This window comes from Harpia harpyja, chromosome 20 (genome assembly GCF_026419915.1).
Source record: "Harpia harpyja isolate bHarHar1 chromosome 20, bHarHar1 primary haplotype, whole genome shotgun sequence".
NCBI classification, from domain to species: domain Eukaryota; kingdom Metazoa; phylum Chordata; class Aves; order Accipitriformes; family Accipitridae; genus Harpia; species Harpia harpyja.
This window is the reverse complement of record NC_068959.1, coordinates 10,135,964-10,160,739: the sequence shown is the minus strand read 5'-3', so window position 1 is coordinate 10,160,739 and position 24,776 is coordinate 10,135,964. Positions and strand designations below refer to the sequence as shown.

At 45.2% G+C, this 24,776-nt stretch overlaps 3 protein-coding genes across 4 annotated transcripts; all 3 read left to right on the top strand.

The window, feature by feature from the left end:
• Positions 1-1,508: 1,508 nt before the first annotated feature.
• Positions 1,509-3,713, top strand: LOC128155129 (ovomucoid-like). The gene is made up of 4 exons (XM_052771885.1): positions 1,509-1,647; positions 2,488-2,504; positions 2,949-3,064; positions 3,532-3,713. Exons 1-4 carry the CDS (start codon positions 1,593-1,595, stop codon positions 3,575-3,577), a joined length of 234 nt encoding a protein of 77 aa, XP_052627845.1. The 5' UTR covers positions 1,509-1,592; the 3' UTR covers positions 3,578-3,713.
• A 1,142-nt stretch (positions 3,714-4,855) lies between these two features.
• On the top strand, positions 4,856-13,933 carry LOC128134480 (double-headed protease inhibitor, submandibular gland-like). Of its 2 annotated transcripts, XM_052772192.1 has the most exons (10): positions 4,856-5,002; positions 5,124-5,277; positions 9,591-9,755; positions 10,238-10,260; positions 10,830-10,954; positions 11,194-11,239; positions 12,115-12,239; positions 12,380-12,425; positions 13,136-13,254; positions 13,743-13,933. In XM_052772192.1, exons 3-10 carry the CDS (start codon positions 9,698-9,700, stop codon positions 13,786-13,788), a joined length of 588 nt encoding a protein of 195 aa, XP_052628152.1. In that variant the 5' UTR covers positions 4,856-5,002; positions 5,124-5,277; positions 9,591-9,697; the 3' UTR covers positions 13,789-13,933. The 2 variants fall into 2 exon arrangements, with proteins under 2 accessions (XP_052628152.1, XP_052628153.1); XM_052772193.1 differs by lacking the exons at positions 4,856-5,002; positions 5,124-5,277 and having other exon boundaries at positions 9,430-9,755; positions 13,139-13,254.
• Positions 13,934-18,196: 4,263 nt separating this feature from the next.
• Positions 18,197-22,583, top strand: LOC128134328 (serine protease inhibitor Kazal-type 6-like). The gene is made up of 4 exons (XM_052771949.1): positions 18,197-18,460; positions 20,598-20,623; positions 21,486-21,598; positions 22,378-22,583. The coding sequence occupies exons 1-4, from the start codon at positions 18,403-18,405 to the stop codon at positions 22,421-22,423; spliced, it is 243 nt and encodes an 80-aa protein (XP_052627909.1). The 5' UTR covers positions 18,197-18,402; the 3' UTR covers positions 22,424-22,583.
• The last annotated feature ends 2,193 nt before the right edge of the window (positions 22,584-24,776 follow it).

Here is a 24,776-nt window from a genome sequence, read left to right as displayed (position 1 = left end):
GATAGTCAGCCTACATTAGTGTTCAGACCCTTACAGATGTTTGACATTGTAAAGGTTGCAATACCACTCCGAAGTGATGACACTAGCTGATCTCTCCTAAGGTATTTCTTGTGCACTTTCCCTGTGCAGGCGTCATCAGCAAAAGCAGTTCAGACCGTGGTGGTGTCTGCACCAAGAGCTGATCCCTGGCCTCCTGAGCACAGTCCTCACCTGAAGCGTAGCACTCTGCAGGGGCAATCTGTTAGCAAAGCCCATACTTTTCAGACACATGAGTGGGCCCTGCCTATCTGTCTAGGTCCTCCAAATGACTTATTTCTAGTTTTTTCTCATCTTGAAATCATCCTTTAACGACCTGCGTTTTAAGATAAATGCCCTCCTAGGGATGGTTCCTACTCCTGCCTACTTGTCTTCTCTCTTAGTCTTTAATAACATAATACTCTTTGCCAGCCCACGGAGTATTTCAGCAGTGTTTCATAATCCAAGGACAAAGTATCCTTCTGTTTTTTGAGAGTGTGACCTGTCATTGGCGTATTGTCCATGAAATTTATTTTGCTTTTGTCCTCTGTTGGAGTAGTGAATTGGTGGGGTTTTGATCCACACAAGAGATACATAAATAAATTGGGCATATCCCTTCTAAAAAGTAGTTTCTCCCATATGCATTTCTTCTGGGAGCCAAAGGGAGGGAGGTGTTTGTTTTCCTTGATGGAATGAGGTTGTCCAAAAAAGCGATGCTTTGGTGGTAAAACAAAGGATTTATGTTGAGATGGGCAGATGGATGAAGCAGTGATTTCCAGATTGGGTTCAACTTTTCTAGGATCCAGGCTAGGGTCTCGCATCATTCCGTCATCATCAGACTATCAGTCCATTACTGCAAATCTAACCCACGATGCTAATGGCTTTTAGGGGAAATAACAATTGTAAATTCTTTGCATAAGCACACAAAAGTTGCTCCATCTCTTGTCCAGTCCAAGGATTCCCTTTAGTGTCTGGGACACCCTCTTGCTTGCCTTCCCAGTTCACTGCTTTCCTGGTTTCACTATAACTTAATGCATATATAGTGTCCTTTATTGGGATGAAGCATGAAAATAAAAGTAGAGACATTCCATTCTGGAAGCAGTTCATTCAGCATTTTGCTCGTGAAAAAGCACTGCACGTAAATAGGCACTGATAGGTGCACACAGAGAAAAATCTAGCAGTAGTTGCTGCTTAGGTTTGTACAGTTGCTCTTTTGCCCGCAGGAATTTTCTATGGTCCTTCAGAAGGAACCTGTCACATATTTCACTTGAAATAATGACACAGAGCGTGTATCTAACATATCTAAACTTCTTGTGACTCCTGTTGATGAAGCAGCATTCTTCCTGGCTAAACAGCACAGCTTACCTCTGTCGAGATTGCCACCGTGACAAAAGACCGGGAATGTTACTTCAGAATAAGGGTGGATAAGCCAGATATGAACGCAGACACACACATACACACACACAAAACAAACAGGCGTGCGTACATATAAGCATGGTTGCCACCTGAGGGCAGAATTAAGGCTGTGTTTACTGAGGAAAACACAGGCTCCGCTGCACACAGATCCTTCAGGCACCATGAAGACGACAGGCGTGTTGCTGCTGTTTGCTCTAGCCCTTTGCTGCATCCCAGGTGAGTAGCTTTACTGCCTCCTGCTCTGCCTTTGAGTAAGCGCTGACTGTCTTTAAAACCACAAAACCATCCTCAGACTGGAAAGAGCTTCATTCTACAAGGACTTATTTACTCCTAGAAAGATAGTGTTGAAAAGACTTGACATCAAAGACTATCACTTATGGGGTAATATTTTAGCAACAGAACTGAGTGGGTAAGAACAACTGTGGGAACAGCTCTACTCTCAGCGCTAGTTTATGCATAATGAAAGAAGTGACATGTACGTGGTACAACCCGGAGACTCAGACATCCAGTATTTAACCTCTGAAATGTTGCAGAAACACAAATTATTTTACTGAATGAAAGCGAACATTTCTTGTAGTCATCCTGAACTGAGATGCAATTTGAGAGCCTGAACAGTTGTAGAAGCTTTTTAAAAGTTACATCTCACTAAATACTCCTCTTATTTAAGAGCTATTGTGGCAATGCATACAAGATGCTGCCTCTGTGTACTTGCTGGCTTTATGACCCTGTTTGCCTCAATAACTTGCTTAGCTTTGAGTACATGTCCTGTTCTATCATTTGAACCATGGAAAATGCATTTTTGTTCTTTCATTTGTATGCCCTTTTTCATCTTGGCTGTGACCCTCATAAAAAAAATTATACTACAGAACGAATGTTGTAAACATACCCTATGCCACAAAATTTTGCCTGAAATTCCCTTTGTCTAAGAAGTCATATGCTAACAAACACTGAATTGGAAGTTGCAGATTCAGGGCATGCATTCACAGTTTTTTTTCCCTAACAGAACCCATGAATTGCAGTTGTATCATATTTCCTTCTTTTTTTCTTTTTTTCCAGATACTGATGCACTGCAGGTGAGAGACAGATCTTTCTATTTTCCATCATTTCTTTCCTTAAAGCAGTTTCTGTATAAATCCTTACTAATCACATTGTGATCAAGCATTTGAAAATCCTGAGTCATCCAGCTGTCTGAACAACGTTTGCCACAGATATTATTGGATGGGATGAAATTGCCATTTTCATCTGATGATAGTTTCAACAAGTAGTGCAGTATTCAGTTTGTGTCCAAGTTATTCTCAGAGTTACTGCAGCAGCATTTACAATGGTTACACAGGCTCTGCATCACTGGAGGCAACATACCACTGTACTCTTGCCCTGTCCCTGGGCTTTTTCTCAGCATCTGCTGCTGGCCAGTACTGGGGGGACCTCAGGGTGTGTGTAGGGTCTCCTAATGTTACCTTTCTAACCTATCTGTTGTTGAGAGCTTTTTTGTGAACATATATTGCATCTATCTACAGGGCTACTGCAGTGACTACCTGGTACCCAGAGCTGTCTGTACTATGGAGTACCTCCCACACTGTGGGTCTGATGGCGTAACATACGGCAATAGATGCTTATTCTGCAATGCATTCCTGTATGTATGAAAATAAATCTCTTCAGTAACTAAATGGTGAACTAACTTAGCTTAAACTAACTAATCAGTCTTGGCGACTGGTTGGAGAAGTAAAGTTCTTTTATTTTGTGTTTGCCTGTTCTCTTACTAGCAAGGGTCAATTTTTTATAGGAAGAATTTGCCAGGAATTCCTTTCTTTCAGGCATAAAGAGGTAACATTTAGTAGAGTTCTTCATTTCCCTCTTAAGTAATTTGCTGAAGAGCTTTCTTCCAGCAAACAAAGTCTCTTTCCTACAAACTATTAATTCCCCCTTTAAATCAAGTCTTTATCCTGTCTTTGAATGTTAGTAATAAAAGGAAATAGCTGTAAGAGTGTTCAGAAGTTTTCTGTTTTAAGTTCCTCTATGATATATCCTTCACCAGAGGGAGACACAAACAGTAAAAGCACAGATATTCTGTCTCTGAGGTACTGACTTCTTTCTCTGCAGGCGAAGCCGTCAGACTCTTCGCTTGAGACATCTTCAAGCGTGTTAACTTCTCGGCAGGCTTCAGCTCAGAAAGAGGAGTCCTCCCTGGCGATGTTCCCTATGGCAGATGCTCCCCTAAAGCCTTGTCCTGAACCTTGAAAGCTCCTGATGAATCTTGAAACCTCTGCTTAATAAAAAAAGCCATCAGCATTTATGTCTTGCTTTAATAATATGTCTTATTCTGTTTTTACCTAAGATGTTGTGTGATTACATCACTGCAACAATGCTGGGGTGCGGGTATTAATGGGCAAATTACAGGGAGATGGAATACATTGTTCTGCTCTACAAAGAAATCAACCCCAACTTCAAAGTCAGTGGGTAGATCTTGAGGGCATCTGCCTTCAACCAGCTTTCCAAAAGAAAACCAGGTCTGGAGATGCATCCTGGTGCAATGCTCCAATCGATTTATTCCACTAAGGGCATCCTGGACAGACACTCTGCTTGGGTAAGAGCGACTGTCTGCCTCCCTCACCGCTGCTGTCAGATACCTGCTGCCTCACCCCTGCATTACTGTATGGTAGACTTTGGCAGCATGAAGCAGCCCCAGGCAAATGCGAACATACACATAATTAGAGGCAGTCCCAAGATTGTTGCAGCCGGGAGGTGTTTTGTGGCTGCTCTGCAAAAGCAATGGAGGCACAGAGGGTCTTGCTGGCACCAGGAGCTGCTCGTTCCTGTTTTAGTTTCCAGGGTTATCCCCAATTTCTTGTGCCCACAAGAGAAGTGGTGAAGAAGGGCAGTTCCCAGCTGCATCTCTTCCCCTTGTAAGCAGGATTGGAAACCCACCTTTAGGTGAGAGAAGCCCTTTTGCTATCAACTCTGCTTCCCAAAGCAACAGGACAGGATGTATTCTCTGGGCAGGCAGATACCTGGCTGCCCATGTTCGTGTTTGCAATGTTCATCACTGTGGGGTACTGCAGAAAACCAATGGGCAGGCAGTCAGTCCTAACAGACCTGATGTTTGGAGGACTGCTAGAAATCACTACCACAGCCCGTTTCGGCACCTCACCCACCACTTAGCTGCTGCTTGTAGGTAATTACGTCGACTGTTGCTCGTAGAGGATCCTTTGAGATTCTTCGGCCTCTGGAAATCTCAGCTGATGAAAGGAAGGGCTCAGAGTCATAGCATTAATTTATTATTCATTAACAGCGAAACACTGGCAGTGTGGCATTCAGTACAGGCAGCAGTCACACAGTCAAATAGTTAATGATCTTAAGTGACAATATGTGTCACTTTCCAGAGACTGGAGAGAGCAGCTCTCTGAAGGGAGACAATGTATTTCCAAAAGACATGACTCTCTGCAACCATTTAGTGCCAAGTCCCTTCCCGGGGCTGGAATGTCCCTCCTGTGAGAGGGAGGTCTGTGTGCGGGAAGGCATTTCAGTGTCAGATGCAATTTCTTAGGACCAAGACAAATTGAGGCTCTGGGAGGTTGTGTCGGGGCTGTGTGGCTCAGGGGCTTCATGTTCCTTCCTGTCCCCCTCCACCGAGCGAGGGAGTCAGGGGTAAGAGAACACCTGCTCCAGCGCTTCTTTTCTTTCCTGGGAAGCAGCAGAGAGGATGAGGATGGCCCCCCAGGAGCCATGATGCCTTGGAGACAAGCGGAGCTCCCGATCGTGCTCAAGATCCCCGTGGTCCTCAGAGAGCATCTTCCAGGTGCCCTGTCCACTAAACAGGAAAATCCACCAGGCAATTGAGGGGAAACTGTGAGTAGAAATGAATGGGGACAAATCCTCCACCCTGGTGCGGAGTTACACAGCATTACTCGGGAGTAACCGAGGGCAGAGCAGGACCCCAGTGGCACCCCAGACCCCCTGACCCAGCGGGGCAGCTTCTTAGGATGGAGAGGAAGACAGTCCTCTTTCATGGGTGCCTCGCTGGAAATAATTTTTTTGTTGCTGCTCAATAAAATCCTGCCACAACAACACAAAATCCTCTCACCATTACTAATCTAACTCTCCCCCCAGGAAATTCAAGGCAGGAAACATTGTCTGCCTGCCGAGGTATTTTATGGTACAATTCTTTAAGCAGTACCTTGGCACTTTATGTCATTATCTGATGTTTGTGAATTTAGGAAATGCTATTCAATTACCCCACAACCTGATTAACACATTGCATGTGGTTATTTTGTTCTGCTCTATTTTATATCAATGCTTCTGTTTTAACATATTGTTCTACTTGTTGCTGGCCAAAATATACCTCAGGCCAGTCTAGACCTTTCCGTTAATGCAGTTTCTCTCTGAGGCTTCATTCAGGATAAATGGTTTGTTAGTACGTTCTTTCTTGACGCGGAGAAAAATAAAATTATGTTTTAAAAGAAAATTAGTTGGAGACGTCGTTTTTGGGGGCTGGCTGTGTCAGAGCTATTGCAGTGAGGCAGAGCTGAGATTCGCTGAGGGATTGGGATGTGCAGGGCCAGATCCTCAGCCTTTTGCTGTTAGTATGCGGCTCCCAGACAGTCAAATTATTCCAGACACCCTTGCCTGTGATATCATCTGTGCTTAAAAGACTGGAGATATGCAGGCAGCAATCAGATAGCTGAACTACAAGGAGAAATATTAGATGAGTGCGGCTTAAAGCAGGGGCTTTGCTTGCTGTAAATTGAATTCATGTTCTCATAGAAGATCCAGTTCTGCCCCCGTGTGCAGAGGTCTGGGAACAGCAACCTGTTTTGCGAGCTCTTGCGGTGTGCCACATCGCTAGTCAATGGCAAAGAAATGCATTTTGCATTTGTCTCTACAGTAGCATAGACTGGAGCATAGTACCACTTCATTCTTGATTATGGTGTGGTGTGTGACAGCAGGATACAGGAGCAAGAACAATGATACTGCTGCTGGAATAACAACACGTTGTCTTGCATGCACACATCCACCTTTTTTATTTTCAAAAAAAATTAAAAAGTATCATTTCTCTTTGTAGTCAGATGAAGCCTGTGACAAGTCTTAAACTAAAGCAGGGAATACAAATGAAGAATTTTTTAGGTCGTGGTAGATTATGGACTTGCTTGAGATAGGGAGTCTTGAGACCAGAGGAAAAGATTCCCAGGAAAATATGACTGCTATGGGAAGAAATAACGCTGGTATAGAAACTGGGTAGAATTTCCAGAGTTATTGGAAATTTACCTTAATACAAGAGGATCCATCATATGACTACCAATGTTTATCCCATTCAGTAGCTATAACCTTCTTGAATGTTTGCCCTCTAAGAACTTGAAATAGCAGTAAGAGTTTTATTTAAACTTTTCTATGGATGTCATATCTGTAGAAACATTAAAGTAATCCTATGCCCAAAGTCACTTTACTGAGCCCACCATCATGATACTCTTGAATACCACAGAGGGGTTTTGGCAGGTGAGTTCACTTTGCCCTTCCCATTTGCAACATGTGTATGATATTTCCCAAAGCTCACTCTTCCAAATACATGGAGACAGGTTTTTTTTGACTGCTCCTAATGCCTGTTTTCAACCTGTCTGCTGCCCCGCAATTATTTCTGTCCCATTCCCTCTGTTTCTTATTAATGGAGCTCCCTTGTGCAATCCCACATCACACCTAGCCCAGCAGCTCTTGCTGCCCTGCCCTGCCCTGACTGCTACCAATTATCACCCATCCTTTCTCATAGACCCTATAGCAAGACTCTTTCCTTGCTTCCCTTTTCCTCCCTGCTGCCTGGTGAAGTGGCAGGGATTATTGGAGGAAAAGAGCTGCTTTTGGAGCAGTCCTGGCTGGCTACTCAGATCCTCAGAAGCAGTATGTCAATCAGAGCGGGATCTCCCCAGCGGATTTAATTAATCAAAGGGCAGGTGTTGGCCAAACAGGAGAACGATGCAGCTCCCTAGCAGATACTCTGCCATTCACAACAGCTCCTGAGCAAGCAGTGTGATTTCAGCCTGGCGGGAGAGGCAACTGGAGAAGTAGCACAGTTTCTGGTAACTGAGGATTTCAGATCTGGAGGTGAATGTGGAAAAGCTCGGGTCACAGAGCTGAAGAGGAGACGGACTATGTTCCCGTAGCCTCACTAACCACTGCAGAACCAGCAAGTGCCAACTCTACCGGCAGCTAGTGCAAGTTCTGAGGATTTTCAGGCTTTGGCATTCTTGCCCCTGGAGAATAATCAATATTAATGCTTCTGTGATTACTGCTTCCCTTCCAAATATGCTCATAATCAGTTCAAGGAATCTGAAAGTCAGTCAGGATGCTAAGAATACAACAGAAACAGCTTTCAAAGGAATCCTTCAACTTCTGATATTTGTGAATAAGATCCAAATAGCATTACTTATTTATTTGTCAGGAAAATTATTTCATTGATACGAACAGTACTGCAAGTATTGCATTCAGCTCTGGGCCCCCCAACATAAGGAGGACAGGGACCTGTTGGAGCTTGTCCAGAGGAGGGCCACAAAGATGATCAGAGGGCTGGAGCATCTCTCCTATGAAGACAGGCTGAGACAGTTGGGGATGTTCAGCCTGGAGAAGAGAAGGCTCTGGGGAGACCTTATAGCAGCCTTCCAGTACCTGAAGGGAGTCTACAAGAAACCTGGAGAGGGACTTTTTACAAGGGCATGTAGCAATAGGACAAGGGGTAATGGTTTTAAACTGAAAGAGTGTAGATTTAGATTAGATGTAAGGAAGGAATTCTTTACTGTGAGGGTAATGAGACACTGGAACAGGTTGCCCAGAGAAGCTGTGGCTGCCCCATCCCTGGCAGTGTTGCAGGCCAGGTTGGATGGGGCTTTGAGCAACCTGGTCTAGTGGAAGGTGTCCCTGCCCATGGCAGGGGGGTTGAAACTAGATGATCTCTAAGGTCCCTTCCAGCCCAAACCATTCTATGATTCTAACAAGCCAAATCCTGCAAGCTCTATTCTGTGACTACAACTCCCTTACACTTTCAACTACATTTTTATGATTTATCTGCCCTTGCCAAGACTTGAACATCTCCCATGATAATAAGAAAAACAATTCTGATTTTCTATTTAAAACTCAGGCTGCCTTTAAGCCACATGTATGAATCAAGCTTCCTCTAAAGCACAAACATGTTCCATCCCTCAATTCCTTCCGTGACTACCTTAAATCAAAAATGTATTATTTTATGCGATATTCCTTATTTGGTTTTCCATACCCCTGCAATAGAGTTGAATCACTTAACAGAGCCTAGCATGTTATTTTTCAATTATCTTCCCTAAACCATGACTTTCAGATGACATTCTAAATTTAATGCCATACAATAGAGGGGGAAGGGGGGAGCCTAAGGACTCACCTTCTGTTTGCAGCTGCTGCAAATTTTTCTTGAATGCCTTTGGTTTTTAAGAAGCCCATTTCACCTGCACAGAATACCCCTTGTGTGCCATTAAGAGGAGACATTATCCCAGTCCAGACTTAAGGCTACTTATTCTCAGCGTTTCTTAATCAGACTCATACACATTGCCAACAGATGAATACCTCTTGCTCCTACGCAGAAATGTCCTATAAACTTCTGAAGTTTTAGGTAATGCTTTCCTGTTGTGATGACTGTTTCCTTCCTTTTGGTGGGAAATCCAGTGTACCAGAAAACTACAGGAGAGAGTGTGGAGAGTTTAATTGAGCCCTCAGCATCTTTAAAGTACACCGATGCCTGCCAAACCCCAGATTTTATGTCTGTAAAAGCTTAGAGTGTCCCTTGCTGCTGTGCCCCCCCCCCCCCGCTGTACCACGCAAATCTCCTGGAGCCCAAATACCGTTTAGTGTATGTAATATGGTGTGCGCAAGTTCAAACGCTTTCAACAAATGGGCTTTTTTTGCTTTACCAACTTCCATACGTAATTTCACAACAACTGCTATTGAGACAGTGCTCTTGTTTGGAAAGTACAAATCACTCTTTGTACAGCAGGGCGCCTTTGTTAACAAGCTGGGTGTAGCTCAGATTTTTGTTTAATTCTTCTGGGCATCTCTCTAACAAACAAGTATTCTTTAGAGCTCAACTCAATAATCAATACAATTTTCTTAGTTTACAGAGCAAATAATTACTTTCTGGGATGACTTCACAGGGTCAGGGAGATGTATATATACAGTGTGGATAGAGAAGGCTGAGAACCACCTACTGAACTCAACAGTGACAGATTTGCAAGTAACAGGCTATACAACCATCTCTGCTATGAAGACAACAAGAAGTGTTGCCCTTCTTGGGCTTGTGCTTCTCAGCTGCCTTTCTGGTAAGTTGTTTTTGTTACAGTCTGTGCTAGTATCTCCAGTCCTCCTGAACATTTGCCTTTATACATACATCCTAAAGGAGCGTTCAGCCCTTTGGAAATGTGATGATTTAGTAATACGCAGGCTCTCTTTTAATGAACTTTATCCTTGTGCAGATAAATACTATAGATTGGTAGGATGCATTTGTCTGATTGAAGCTTATGAGCCTTAGTGGGGATAATAGTGCTGCAAAAGGAGAAAAGTTTATGTCCTATTTCTTCTTTAGTCAGTCAAAATTTCCAGTTTCACAAAGAATTGATTTTTTTAATCTTAGTATATAACTTCTTGTTTACTTGGAGTAGATAAAACATTTGGGAAAACAATAACTTCTCAGTAATGAAAAAGTGTATTTGGTTACTCTGTTGGGAAATTGATGATTCCAAAGGAATTTTAGTCAAGGACATTGTACAATTTTTATATTTTATAATCTCTGTTTCTATTGTAGATATTGTTATTGCTCAAAAACGGGTGAGTAGTAGATCTTCTTTGTCATTTAGTCTTGATTTCTAAGTCTAGATGAATAATTCATACTCACACTGCATCCCAAGGAAGGCTTGAGGGAGGAAAAAAAGGAAAGTGAGCAAGAAAGCAAGAAGGAAAAAGCCCCTAAGTATTATACCACCTCTTTTCCCCAACGTAAGAAAATACCTTTATCAGAGAAAGATAACTTACCATACTGATGATAAAAAAGACTGCAATTAATAACGTAGAGTGAGTCAGCACAGCACAGAGTGCCAGCAGAAAATCTACACAACTATTGAATAACTGCCTAAATATCTTCCCTGTCTTGATTTCCCAAGGAATGATCATTTTTGCCTGCAATTCTTGCCAAAAGTACTGAAAGTCTTAATTAATAGGAAAAAGGTGCTTTTGTATGCTGTAAGAAACATGGTATATTTTGTTCCTTCTCTTCTTCACCATGGAGGAACAATAGGGAAAAAAAATTACCAACGGTAGTCTCCCAACGCAGCAAAAACATGATTTACACAAGCATACCCTTCTCTCCATTTGGAGAAATGACAAGTTGTCTTTAACAGGCCTCCTGCGGCATGTACATGTTATCTGAAAAAAAGGGGTTTGCTTGTCCCCGCAACTATGAACCCGTCTGCGGGACTGACAACGTGACCTACTCCAACGAGTGCTCCCTCTGCAATGAAATCCTGTGAGTACCAGGTCTCCTGATTACCTACAATGCCAGTTCAAGCAACAGACAAAAGCCTTTGGGGTTGTGACTAATCGTGGGGTGGACTAGATTTTTCCTAAGTTTCTGTCTTCCCTAATGCCCGCGATCTTCCGTGTCAAAGCTCCTGAATGATTAATTACTGGGGCTTTATGAGTGAGATGACTACATGGTATGAACAGATTAATCCTTCCTTTCCTTCTCTCTCTCTCTCCCTCTAGCCGAAACCAAGCCATCGACAAGAAGCACGATGGAAGATGTGTTAAGGTATGGTCTGAGATCGGTTCCTTCTGCTGCGCTGAGCAGTGGTGGGTAAAAGAGAGCTAGACAGAAACCTTGCCTAGGATTAATTCTGTACTAAACCCACAGAATTCCAAACTGTCAGAAATTGAATGAAAATGAAGAATTTCAGATTTGCAAGAATTTCATTTAAATTTTGTTTGAACAATGAATTTTTAAATGTTATCTTGTGTATAACACCAGACTTAAGAATGGAAATTTTGTGATTTCTATAATGCTTCTGTGTTATCAAAACACTTCTCTTTAGACTTAGACTTAGAGGCTTGTTGAAGCTAAGAAATTCCCAGAGGAAGTCTGGATTTTCTAACAGAAAAAACAATTCTATCAGAACATTTAACATAAAGTTTGTTTACCAATATATGGAGCTACCGTGGAGAAGTATCTCTATTTTTAGGTTAGAGAAAGTAAAGAAACACTCTGGCTGTGCAATTTAACACAATACAACGAATTCCATTTCAGTACACTCAGAGTAACTGCAGAAACGGTGAGGTGAGCATAAACTCCATTTTAGTGTGGCATTGACATTTCGCAGCAAAAGTTGCTGCTGCATAAGGCATTTTAGGCAAAGATCCTTCATGGTGGTGTTCATGGTGAAAATCCCCAAGATGACAGGGATGAAGCCCACTTCAGGACAGGAAAAAACAGATACTCCAGGATCATGCTGTACCCACGTGCAGGATTTCAACTGTTTGTGCTCCTTCAATGCCACCACACTGGGGCTGGGAGCTCCTCTCCCTTGCAGACCTGGGGAGAGGGGGAGATGTCTCTTGCACCACGCTCTGTTGCACAGGACTGATGCAAAGGGGAGCAGAGATTAAAATGTTGTTCTGTGACTGTTTCAGCTTGACTGTACTGGCTACCTGAGATCAAGCGGTGGTGCGATCCCCTGCACCCTGGAGTACATGCCCATCTGCGGCACTGACGGGATTACCTACGCAAACAAGTGCAGCTTCTGCAACGCTGTGGTGTAAGTGAAGGGGCTGGGTCACGGGAGGGGTTTCTGGATCCATAGGTGCTCATGTTGGTATTTAGAGCATAAGGAGGTAGTTTGACTCGTGAAGTGGCTGCGCTGTGCTCATTCATTCTCAACTCGCTTTTTTCTCAAAGGAATGGACTGGACATAGACCTGAGGCACAAGGGAGAATGCTTAGAGGTAAAGCGCAGAAATCTGCACTCTTAACTGCTGTTACAATACATTGTACAACACAAATTCACTGAATCGTAACTAAATAATAGAAACGCCTGCACTGTCCTGGTACATTTGGCCTGGAAATAGGATTTGAGGAACATAGTTAAAGTATGCTAGGGTCAAAGGGGATTGAACCAAATCCATGACTCAGATACGCAGTCTGCCCTCTGACCTGGGAACACAGCAGTCAGCGAATGCTGAGACCTTCAGTTACTGGGAAAGGGGCTGAGCAAGAGATGCTGCCTCATACCTTCCGCGGGAGAGCAGGAGGGTCATATACTACCAGCACTATTACTAGTGGTGATTCTTCAGGTGGGAATACTTTTCTGCAGCGTGGCTCGTGACCATCCACTTTCTGTATGCCTGCCTCTGCTAGCCTGCTGAACCAGAGCAGCCAGTGGGAGGGCCAGCCTGGAAATATCAGCATGGTCATTTCACTATTTATAATAGTATTTATTAGATTTTTTTGCCCCCGCCTTCTCCTCACTTCAGGCTGCTCCAGGCAAGCACGTTCTCTGCCTCTGAGTTTGCAGAGTTGCTGGAACAACAGAGCCCTGCACCTGAAAAGAGCATTTATGCTTTGGCATGTCATAAACATTAAATAAACATAAAACACTCATGTAGGAAAATATGAGGAACAAAAGCTTTAAAATGTGTTGTTGCTCCATTATTAGCAGATTGACTGCAGCGAACAGCCGGGTAACAATCTCATCTGCACCGCTGACTATAAGCCCCTTTGTGGCTCCGATGGCAAAACTTATGGAAACAAGTGCCAGTTCTGCAGCGCGTTTTCGTAAGTATGGAGCTCACCATGTAGCCATGAAACCAGAGGAGCTGGAGCACACGCAGCAGCAGCAGCAGTTGGTGTGGAAGCCCCAGAGCTCCTGTTAGCCCCTCGGTAAATCCATCCCTGCTCCATGTTCCTCTCCTGACACTCACTCCTCTGCCACCCCCCAGGCACTGCAGATCTTAAGCCTGAGTGAGTCTTCTCCTTCCCTCGCAATTAAATCCAGATCCCCATTTGCAGGCTCCTAGCATTGCTGACTCCCTCCCTGCCAGATCGTTTTAAAGTGTGACCGTAGGAGGTGTCCAAAATTATGGGGTTTGTCCCAAATCTCTTTAACGTGAGAAAGCATGTAACCTGGGGAATCAGGAAAGAGGTGAAACATTAAAAGAAGTACTTTATAACTTGGAGAGCACAAGAGCATTGGCTTATTTGGGTGAAGTTAGACTATAAAACTGAGATCCATGTCTGTAATTTTGGTCTCCCTCTTTCTTCAGGCGGAGCCAGGGAACTCTGTTCTTGAAACACCGTGGCGAATGCTGAGCACTGGAGCCATACCCTTCGCCCTGATTTTTCCCTTACAAATCCTGCAATCAAACACGTTCTTCCCTGCTCCCTCAACTGTTGCGCATTGGTCTCTGCTTTGATTGATCAATAAACTAAACACAGCCACTCTCTTTGCCATGGACTGGTTTTTGGTTTTGGTGTGTTTTTTTTTTTTTCAGGGCAGGGGTAATGGTCTTCAGGCTTTTAGGTACTTATCTGTCAGGCAGGAGAAGTTGTGAAATAAACCACAATAAAGAGCAAAGCGTAACACCCATCACACACCAGCCCAAGCCCTCACAAGAGTACGTCACTCCATACCAAACCATCAGAAGAGAAACCAAGCTGCTATAAAATACTGCCACTTTCCGAATTTCAGTGTCTTATAGAGTGTAAATGGATGTGTCTTTGTCTTCGAGGAACTGGTCCTTTTAGGGGCCCTGGTGTGGGGGAATGGCCCTGGGGAAGTGTGAAAGAGAAAGGTGGCTGTGGTCAGCCCTACCTGGTCACACCTGGGCAAGGGGCAGGTCTGGCAGTGCATTGTAAAAAGGAGGCTTATGGCAAAGGGAGGAGGCTATCTCATAGGGAAGAAAATTAGGAACTGCTGCTTCCTTGAAGGGTGTGTCCGTCGAGACTGTGTTGATCAGCAGAAAATTGCAGCAAGCTAGGCAAGGCTGTAATGAGCCTAATGAGAACCCGAGGACAAATTAGACTGGGCTCAGGCTTTGAGCTTCTTGGAGACAAGATCTGAAAAGTTGTACTTGGGGTATTTGAGGCAGAGGTAGGACAGGAGACCCTTCAGGAAAAGGTCTTGGATTCTCTAATCCCAGGAAAGAAGGACCAGAAGATGTGCTGGTAGGTCCAAGATGCTTTCTGTCTTGGGAAAAAAGGTATGGAGATAGCATCTTTGTGGGAGCCTAAAGAGTGCACTGGAGGAGCAATGATATATATGAATGTTCATGATGATGTGCCATCTTTTGGGGTGAGTCAAGGAGTTAATATGCAAACAGCACAGGCAAAAAGTCCCTAGTACCATGGCTCACACACTCCCTTCCTCTTTCTTTCTCCACCTTCCATTCTCTTGTTATGCAGCAAGAATACCTGCTGCCAGGGCTGATACGTAGGACAAAATCTGTGACTTCCAAGCCTTTTCGTTTGGGTCTCGTTTCCTGAAGTAGATAATTTCTTGAGCAGGAATTTTGTAGGTGCTTCCTACCAGAAGATAAGAAGCTTGTCCTTCCCCTAGTACTAGCACAGAGCAGTGCTCTGTCCTGGGAAGAGGAATGGAACTTCTTTTTCTCAGGGTTTTTTTTCTGTTAGTACAGGCAATATAAATCTGTGATGGGTTAACCCTGGCTGGATGCCAGGTGCCCACCAGAGCTGTTCTATCACTCCCCCTCCTTCTCAACTGGACAGGGGAGAGAAAATATAACAAAGAGCTTGTGGGTCGAGATAAGGATAGGAGAGATCACTCACCAATTACCGTCACGGGCAAAACAGACTCAGTTTGGGGAAAACTAACTCAATTTATTACAATTCAACCAGAGTAGGGTAATGAGAAATAAAACCAAATCTCAGAACACCTTCCCTCCACCCCTCCCTTCTTCCCGGGCACAACTTCACTCCCGGATTCTCTACCACCCCCCCAGCGGCACAGGGGGACGGGGATGGGGTTTACGGTCAGTTCATCACACGTTATTTTCTGCCGCTTCATCCTCCTCAGGGGGAGGACTCATCACACTCTTCCCCTGCTCCAGCGTGGGGTCCCACCCACGGGAGACAGTCCTCCACGAACTTCTCCAACGTGGGTCCTTCCCACGGGCTGCAGTTCTTCACGAACTGCTCCAGCATGGGTCCTTTCCACGGCGTGCAGTCCTTCAGGCACAGACTGCTCCAGCGTGAGCCCCCCACGGGGTCACAAGTCCTGCCAGAAAACCTGCTCCGTGGGCTCCTCTCTCCACAGATCCGCAGGTCCTGCCAGGAGCCTGCTCCAGCGCGGGGTTCCCACGGGGTCACAGCCTCCTTCGGGAACCCACCTGCTCCGGCGTGGGGTCCTCCACGGGCTGCAGGTGGATATCTGCTCCACCGTGGACCTCCATGGACTGCAGGGGGACAGCCTGCCTCACCATGGTCTTCACCACGGGCTGCAGGGGAATCTCTGCTCCGGCGCCTGGAGCATCTCCTCCCCCTCCTTCTTCACTGACCTTGGTGTCCGCAGGGTTGTTTCTCTTACATGTTCTCACTCCTCTCTCCGGCTGCCGAATACCGCCGTCCCAACTTTTTTCCTTCTTAAAAATGTTATCACAGAGGCGTTACCACTATCGCTGATTGGCTCGGCCTTGGCCGGCGGCGGGTCTGTCTTAGAGCCGGCTGGTATGGGCTCTGTCGAACACAGGGGAAGCTTCCAGCAGCTTCTTACAGAAGCCACCCCTGTAACCCCACCCGCTACCAAAACCTTGCCACACAAAACCAATACAAAATTACATCATGCCTTTGTGCCTGCTCTTAAGAAAAGACAACCTGGAGAGTCATGAGAGTTCTCACTGCTTACCTGCTTGTGTGTGTGTGAAAAATAATTAAGGAACAGTCTGAGCAGCTAGTGGATGTGAACAGAGACCTGTCAGCACAGGACAGAGCTCTGCTATACTTTCTTGTTGGCCAAGAGGTTTATAGAGTGGCTACAGACTAGTGGAGTTTTGGCCATAGCAGGAAATTGTCTTCAACAGCAAGATCCTACTGTAAGCCTTCTCTGCAGTGGTAGTTTCTGCCTGAGGAAGCCAGACACTTGCTTAGGAGCTCAGAAGGCTTTGGAAAAGCCCAAAGAAGAGCTGCTCACCTAAAGGGAAAAGGAGGGCAAATGGCAAGTACTGGGTATGTGGCTGTATCCTAGATGCCTTGTGAGCCTCTAAGCAAGAACTCTTTAGAAGATGGAAAGGTTTGTATCACATAAGACTAAAGACTGACCCAGCACAGATAAGTACTTGGCTTGGCACCAGCAAGACTTTGCCCAGCTACACCCCTTAGACTGCAAAGCAAGGTCCAGGTGCCCTTCTTGTACCCCTGATTTTCAGAGAAGTCAGAGGGACAGAAGAATTCCCTCACCTACACCAGCAAGTGGCCTGTTTCAGACGTTATAAAGAAGTGGAAAGGGGTAATAATGATAATCACCTGGTTGGTAATTTAGTCTCTTCCTCTCCTCAGCCCGGAAGGGATTGGTCCCTGCGGTACATTTGCTGAAGCTTTAGCCAGTCAGTTATGCTGCAGCAACCGAAATGTTTGGGTAGATAAAGAACTGAGGCATTAAGGCTGTGGTCGTAAGCAGTGACGTATGAAACTAGAAAAGGCAAACAAGTAGTGCTGTGAGTGGCAGAACTAAGCGTGGTTTTGAACGGCGCTGCGGCTGACTGACTTGATAACTAAATTATATGAAAGGCTGCGTCGTGAGCTCACCCTTAATAGACATCTGAGAATTCACCTGTCAGTCACAGTTTCTCTGCCGTGTGGATTTTAAGATGTCTAGCAAGCTGCAAACTCTAATGCTTCCCCAGATGTAGGGCATTCGTAACTGCTGTCCTGCAGAAGCTCTCTCCCTTGCTGGCTGAGAACATTAGTAGCATCTTTCCTCTGCTCCTAGACATATGTATAAAAATGTTCCTATTATTTTTAAGGTTTTTTTGCTCCTATGTCAAATTTGGTTGGAACTAGTTGCAGATTCAACTGGGGGAACTAATAAACAGATATATCTATACACATTGGTCTCCTAAGTCTTGTCTCCTTAGGAAAGCATACTAAAATTTTAAGCTTATTCGTATCTGAACAGATATTTTGCAATGGTGCAGCTGAACAAATCCTTGCACAGGCTCAGCTGGAAATAGAGCTCAGGTCTCCCAATTCCCCATCAAATTCCTGTCATTGTCACTCGTTGTGGGAGCGGAGCCCTAACATATGTTTGTGAATGCGAAAAACTGGAAAACATTGACAGCTAGAGTTTAAATAGTTCAGGGAGGAGAGTCAGCAGTCCTATCTGGGACTGTGCACACAGCTATGAGAGCATGTCACATCGGAGCGCTTCTCCACCCCAACCCAACAAATTTAGAACCATCCTCAAAAATAGCCAGGGAACAACGTATAATTGGTTTCACAGACAACACATTCTCATGCTGTGATTTATTTCGTAACGTCTAGTGAGTGTCATCACGCTGCACTCAAAGCCTTGGTGCTGGCATTCAGCGAGGGCCCAGAGAATGAAAATTACCAGCTTCCCCGATGAATCACCGCTTTGAAAATTCACCCTTGTGAGAATCCTGTGACTATTTAGAAAAAAAAAAAAAAAAAAGATATTACAAGCCCGTCTATCACTCATATAATTAGCCCTTTCTAGGTTTGATGTGGACAGGGCAGCATTCCTAAAGCACCATAAACACAGCCAGGACCAATAATGGCTTTAGAAGCGAAGTGGAGAAGTTCTCACAATTAAGGTGGGGAATGAGGACAGCTACAGATGGGTGCATAAATACACAGAAAGGCAGGTCTGTGTGCGCACTGTGGGCTCCGGTGCTGAGACAACACCTCCTGCACAGATCGCTTGGCTTGGACTAAAGAGCTACCTGCAGCATGAAGGCAACAGGTGCCTTAGTGCTTCTCAGCCTGCTGCTGCTCTCTTTCTTCTCGGGTAAGTGATCTTTTCCCTAGCATAGAAAAAAAAAACCCCAAACCCCAAACCTTTCCTGACAACAGCAAACTTTGGAGAGCCTTGATCACCGGATGACAGGCTTGAAGATAAAGCTGAGCAAGTAGAAAATATCTGCGGGACTTGCTCACTCATATGACATATTTCCACTCCTCGTGTGCCTCCGCAGTGAATAACGCAGCGGAGGTGTCACTGGGAGACAGAATGAGCAAATTCTAAGCAGCTCTTTCAGCAAATGTACCAAAGCAGAGTGTAATTATGAATTTTTGGTACAAGTGTTCGCTGGAGAGTTTTGCTGAACCAGTTAGAGAAGAAGCTCACTCACCTCAGGGTCATCAGCACTTGTTTTGATCCTAAGCATCTTGGTATTTGGTGTTGTCCTTGGAGACGTGGAAACGTAATTAGATGAAAGTTTCAGCTTTCATTTATGTTGCAGAGAAAAGCTTGAAAATTAAATTCAAATGTCCTCAAGGAGTCAGAACAAAGAGGGCAAATTAAAAGGATCCAGCATGTATTTATCTGGAGATTTACACATCTTTCTGATGATCTGGGGAAGCTGACTGATGATTTTTGAACATATAGGTCACATCAGTGTTATCAATTGCTTGTGTCCGGCTGACCCAGCTCTGCAAGGTTTGTGGCGACAGTTATTGAAGAATGTGCAGAACAAGAATTATTTATACTTGTTTTTCTGTGAATAATTTGAATAAAGAATTCACTTGAGAAAATTGCAAGCTGTGCACGGAGAAAAGAGGTGAATTACTTTGTACACATTATTCATTATGAAATATTCATCTGTCTCTAATTGAGTCTTAATTGGGACTGGGTTCTGTCAGAGTGCTGAAGCTTCCTTCCAAGGCCAGGCAGAACAGCAGCAAACTCTGTGATCTCCTATAAAATAAACAGATGTCAAGAGACATCATCATAAAGTCTTCTGTAGCCACATGTAATATTTATAAAAATTATCTAATGAGCTGTTTTGTAAATAGTATACAGATAGCCATAACAGTGACTTTACAATTAAGGCAGCCTAGCCTGACCTGAGGTCATGATAAATATACCAGTGCCAGGGATAAAAACCACCGAAGGGCAATACAATTGGCAGAAAAACTAGGGTGGGTTGATGGATGATGGTCTAGCTGACTGAGAGTTGGGTGGGATTTCCAATGTGTGGGCGCCCGAGTGTAGGACAGGGTCCTCCCATCTCCTGCCCCAGGTTCCCTCCTGCCCAGAGCCACCTGAGCAGCGTCACAGCCGGCCGTGACCCCACTGACCCAGCAGGTACAGCCTCGCATCCGAACCTCCGCTGCCGTGCGAGATGCTGGGTATTTGTCCCACGGTGTTGTGACCCAGATTCTGCAAATCTGCATTCAAGCCACCCTTGGGTGTCGGGCTCCCCCTTAGAGACGTTGCAGGGTCGCCCTGTCCCACAGCTATGACTCAAGCTACGTGCCTGACTGCAATCTTTGCAGTGAAGAAATATTAAGAGGATGGACTGATTAGCTTCAGGCCCTGAGCCTGTGGTTACAGCGGGTATTTTTGCACTCTTACTGACCTGCACTGCCTGTTCTGCTCTGTATCACCCCATGATGTCTCTTTGTATTTGGCCGGGATGAACTTGCTCTGGGAGAGTCTCTGGGCTGTGCTGTGCTGAGGCTGGCTGTAAAGCTGACCATGGGGTCTCCTTCTCCAGGGTGCAGGCTTGTTAGCAGTACCAGGCATTTTCGTCATTCAGATGCGCAGGACCCTAAAAGCCTTAAAAGTCAATATAGCTTTAAAATCTCTGTTGAGCGCAGCTCCAGATCCGATATGGCAGCTCGCTTCCCCGGGAGTGGCTGCCTTCCAGGAGATTGGGTTATGTGTCTGAGGTGCAGTTAGCAGCTGAATGACTGATTACATGGTATTTTAGTAACATTTTTCAAAAAAGCAAAATACTGAAAAGCAATTCAGATAACGTATTTCCTGCCCCCTCCTCCACTGCACAGGATGATGGAGTAGGAAAAACCTGGTGTATGTTTCATTGTGGTTTGTATAAAGGGTTTGTGACTTTAGTTCAGCCTCTGTCAGAAAATAATGCTGATATGTAAAATCTGTGTTTGGTTTTTTTTTTTTATTCCAGATGTAGCAAGTCAAGACATTGAAGAGGTTAGTGAAGCTGTTTCTGCTTACTGACTGTGCATTTTCTAGAGGAATGGTTTTGTAACCAAGATCCTGGTGCGTGGTAAACAGTTTTTAATGTCTGCTGGGAGCAGGTGGGTCCTTCCAAGAAGTCCCAACACTTTGGGGAGTTCACCGTTGTACAGGGGATGTTATGTGTGGCCACATTAGCAAGTAGGCCAGGGAAATAGATGGTTGGTTTAGCAAATGCTTCCCATGATTAGGTCTAGGGTGTTTGCACAGGGTTGTGTTTGTACGCAGCACCACTTTTATCCACTTTGCTCCACTGTCCAATCTTCTCATGAAACAAATGGACTATTAAGAGTGTTTTATCTCCCCCAAACAAGGTCCATCACTGGGACTTGTACAGAGACAAAATACCTGTATATTTCCTGGACACCATTTTTAATTCCCCATAGACTATGGTTTTCTCCTCCTTCCGCTGGGAAGGCAGAAAGCTCAGCAGGCACCAAGCTGAGTGCACAGTGTTGCAAGATGCATGAAGCCATGCAGCAGTGAGCTAACTTGGCGCCAAATGCCTGAAAGAACATCAGTGCTGACTCTTCTCCTACGTGCCTAGGCTAATCCACTCCTGTCTTTGGGAGATCCAAGACTTCTCCCAGGTGACTACAGTTTCCCTCCTCAAATGCGAGGCAAAGCCCCCCCTGAAACACTGCTTCTGCTCATTTCTGACAGGTCTTTTTTCTTTCAGTAAATAGGTGGTGTCATCACTGCCCCTTTGGGCGTCTTGTCAGAAAAAGCATTATATTAGTGACGTTGTATCCAATTTGGAAAGTGAAAGAAAGAGTATGGGAGTCCTGAAAGGGGTTTCTTTTTATTCCTTTTGCAGATTTGTAGAGAGTTTGTAAATAGAAGCGTGTACTGCACAAGGGAGTCCAACCCTCACTGCGGCACGGATGGCATCACGTACGGAAACAAGTGCGCCTTCTGCAAGGCAGTGCTGTAAGTGAAAGCAGAGGGGATCGAAATACAAGAGAGAGTTGGCTCCATTTCCACATATGTAATGATATTCTTCATGGCGGGGAGGCCCTGCATCAAGGCTGCTCCTCTTGTATGGACCAGCCCCTGAATCGTGCCAAGCGGAATATTTCCTCTTTGGAATGGAGCTGTGTGAATGCAAGTTAATTTTAATTTATTTCTAGGCTTTGCATGCTGCTGGTTGCCATGCCAAGAGGCAGCACGAGGCCCGGGAGGCAATTGCATCCTGCCTGTACCTTCTGCACGCACTAAATTGATGCACATTTCCCACTATATGCTACAGGCTGCAACTCTCACTGCCCACACTTCTGGATACTGAGAAGTGTCTGGAGGAATGCGGGAGCTGAGCCATGCCAAATTATTCCTGAAAAGTCTGAATGGACTTTGTGGAACAAGACACAAAATCTCAGAGGAAGAGCCTGAGTTTCTCCTTTTCCTGAGCTTTGTCACCTTTTAAAGGAGATGCAATAGGAGCCAGCACCCCTGGACTGAACGTGCTTGCAAAACATCCTTTTTTCCTTAGCAGTCCTTAACATTTGGTGCACACTCAGGGCTGTCTTATCCTAGGGGAAATCAGAGAAGAGCAAGGAGAGGAGAAAATGGCTTGATGTTCCCTGTGAGGCACCAGAGTACGCTAGCATGAGTCAGGCAAATGGTCCTGTCCGGACGGATGAGCTCCTTGTCCCATGCTGCTGTGTCTGTCATACACTGCTTTGTCTAAGTCTGACTTGCTCCTTTTACAGGAGAAGTGGAGGGAAAATAAGATTGAAGCACCTGGGGAAATGCTGAGTCCTCGCCGTCACAGAGCAGCAACAGCCGCACCCCCGTCAGCAACAGCCACAGACGCCTGTGCGCAGACACGGGAGCAGCTTGCCCTCATCTCCGCCGTCTCTGCTCAATAAAATAAAACTCAGCACGACTCTTTGGCTGGATTCCTTTTTCCGTAATACCCAGAAAAGTGCTTTGATACAGCCGTGCTAGAGCCTAATGCGTGGCTTCGCTCTACTGTGCTATTACATCACCCTCCTCCCGGGAAGCAAGGCGCTCCCTGTGCCGGAGTGGCTGTTCCCACGGCTCCCGTGGGCTGTGTCCTCCTGTCCCCAGCAGCCGTAGCTCTTCTGTCCTGTCCTGTCCTTCCTGACAACTTGGCACACGCTTGCCGGGCAGCCAAGCAGCGCAACCGCTCGTGGGCTCCTGCCCAACTCTCCCCATCCCAGGGAGTGGGTGACAGCGGGCGCCTTTATTCTTTACCCAGCCTCCGTAGACATGTTCCTTCCTCTCTCAGAGGTTATTGTGGGAGGGTGACAGGAGATCTGGTGAACAGCGTGACTGCATATGCCTCATCTCCTTTGGAAACCAGAGACAAACAAGCTGAGGCTAGGGAATATTGCTCCATTTAAGCCTGCAACAAGAAGATGGCAGGTGGAGGCTGGTTTTAGGCAGAAGCTGCAAGGCTCTTCTTTCCAAATCAGTCTTTCTTCTTCCTTCTAAGAGAACGCTTTGTCTTGAAAACTGTGAACTCACCAGCATTAGTTTCCTGCTGCCAAGTGGCTTCTCATGCTAATAAAATTATATTTAGAAGAGCGCCAGATTGTATAAAGTGTCAATAATTACAAAAAAAAATATTCCCTGGAGGAGAAGAGCTGTGGGCTTCCCCTCCCCACCTCTAGGATGAACTCTCCCTGAATCATACGCAGATCTTGTTGTTCTACGCACAAGTATTTCTATTTATTTACAATTTTTAATACACACAGACTTTATTCCTTTCTTTACGTTTCACACTGCTGTCCTCTCTCTTCTTGATGTTGGCTGGAAAATCCTTCTTTGTGCAAACATGAGAAAATGAATTCTATAGTCTCTCCCCATTCACTGTGCAAAATTCACACAGGGAAATACTTGTGGCATCTCCTTGTTAAAACATTGGCAGCAGATCTATAGGATGCCAGCTCCTTCATGTTAAACACTTAACTTTCAAAGGGAGCTTTAGATTTTATCATGAGCCTCAGGGGCCAACATATTTTGCAAGCACCTAAATGCTGAGCATCTAAACCTCCGGACCTTGTTTGGCCAGAACTTGAGTGTCTGCCTATCATGCCACAATCCATGCTTTAAACTCAACTGGGGCGCAATGCCTAAGAAGAGAGGCCTTAGCAATGTGCTCAGCACAACTAATGCTGGCTTCTCTTCTGATAATTCACATTTGTGATGACAATTCTGACAAATCCTTTGTCATTTGGTAACTTTACAGGCAGCGTGCAGGTGGCAGCCAGCCAGCGGTTGAACCGCGCAGGCAAAACTCCACGTTGGCTAGTTTGGAGCTTCTCTTGGACCAGCTGTCTGATACTGATATTTTTCTCATCCCAGCCTACTGGATTCTTACAAAATCTGCCACCTCTTCTTGGAAGCCAGCTAACCCTCTCTGTGTCCCAGGTTGTAGAGCCAGGGGAAGTGACTTGTTTGGTTTCAAATTCAGATGTTGCATTAGTAAACTGAACAGCAAGACATCCAGAACATGGACAAGAGTGAGGGGAGCAAGAAGCATCTCCTGCACAAGGACAAGTGGTCGCGAAGGACATGTTGGGAAAGTGGGAGGACCTTCCTCATCAATCCTCCAGCTTGGAGCAGGATGACCTCTGCCTGTCCTCTTCTACCTGAGTTATGCTGCAATGATCCTATTACGTTGCGTGGCTCTGGACCTGCACCATATTCAGAGCACAGGAGCAAAAAGACCCCATTTTTAAGATGGAAAGTGACATTTTAATGAGGGAGGGGGTATGGGACATCCTTACACCTGAGATGGCCCTCAGTGACTCCAAAAATCTCACAGCACATTCTCGTGTCTAATCCTTTTTAATCTGGAGGCTGAGATAACAAGGACAGATGACAAGAGAACAGAAACTACAAGAGTTCACTATTTGATAACCATCCTGCATTTTGCTCTTTCAGTGCAAATAGCAAATAAAAACACCTCTGTACGTCTACAGACCCAACTACCATCTCCTCCACCTGTGCCGGGGAAGTGGAGAATGGGAGTCAACTCCTTTGAAGAAACAATTTCCCCCAGTCAGGGAAACTTCCCAAAACTTCCTCTCCAGGAGAGACCAAGAGAGGCAGTGCTACACCAAGCAAAATGGCTTCTGTC

Coding starts and splice junctions, on each gene's coding strand:
- LOC128155129 (XM_052771885.1), top strand. CDS start 1,593: ATGAAGACGACAGGCGTGTTGCTGCTGTTTGCTCTAGCCCTTTGCTGC. Junction 3,065..3,531: donor TTATTCTGCAATGCATTCCT/GTATGTATGAAA, acceptor CTTTCTCTGCAG/GCGAAGCCGTCAGACTCTTC.
- LOC128134328 (XM_052771949.1), top strand. CDS start 18,403: ATGAAGGCAACAGGTGCCTTAGTGCTTCTCAGCCTGCTGCTGCTCTCT. Junction 18,461..20,597: donor GCTGCTCTCTTTCTTCTCGG/GTAAGTGATCTT, acceptor TTTTTATTCCAG/ATGTAGCAAGTCAAGACATT. Junction 20,624..21,485: donor CAAGTCAAGACATTGAAGAG/GTTAGTGAAGCT, acceptor TTCCTTTTGCAG/ATTTGTAGAGAGTTTGTAAA.
- LOC128134480 (XM_052772192.1), top strand. CDS start 9,698: ATGAAGACAACAAGAAGTGTTGCCCTTCTTGGGCTTGTGCTTCTCAGC. Junction 10,955..11,193: donor TCCCTCTGCAATGAAATCCT/GTGAGTACCAGG, acceptor CTCTCCCTCTAG/CCGAAACCAAGCCATCGACA. Junction 11,240..12,114: donor ACGATGGAAGATGTGTTAAG/GTATGGTCTGAG, acceptor TGACTGTTTCAG/CTTGACTGTACTGGCTACCT.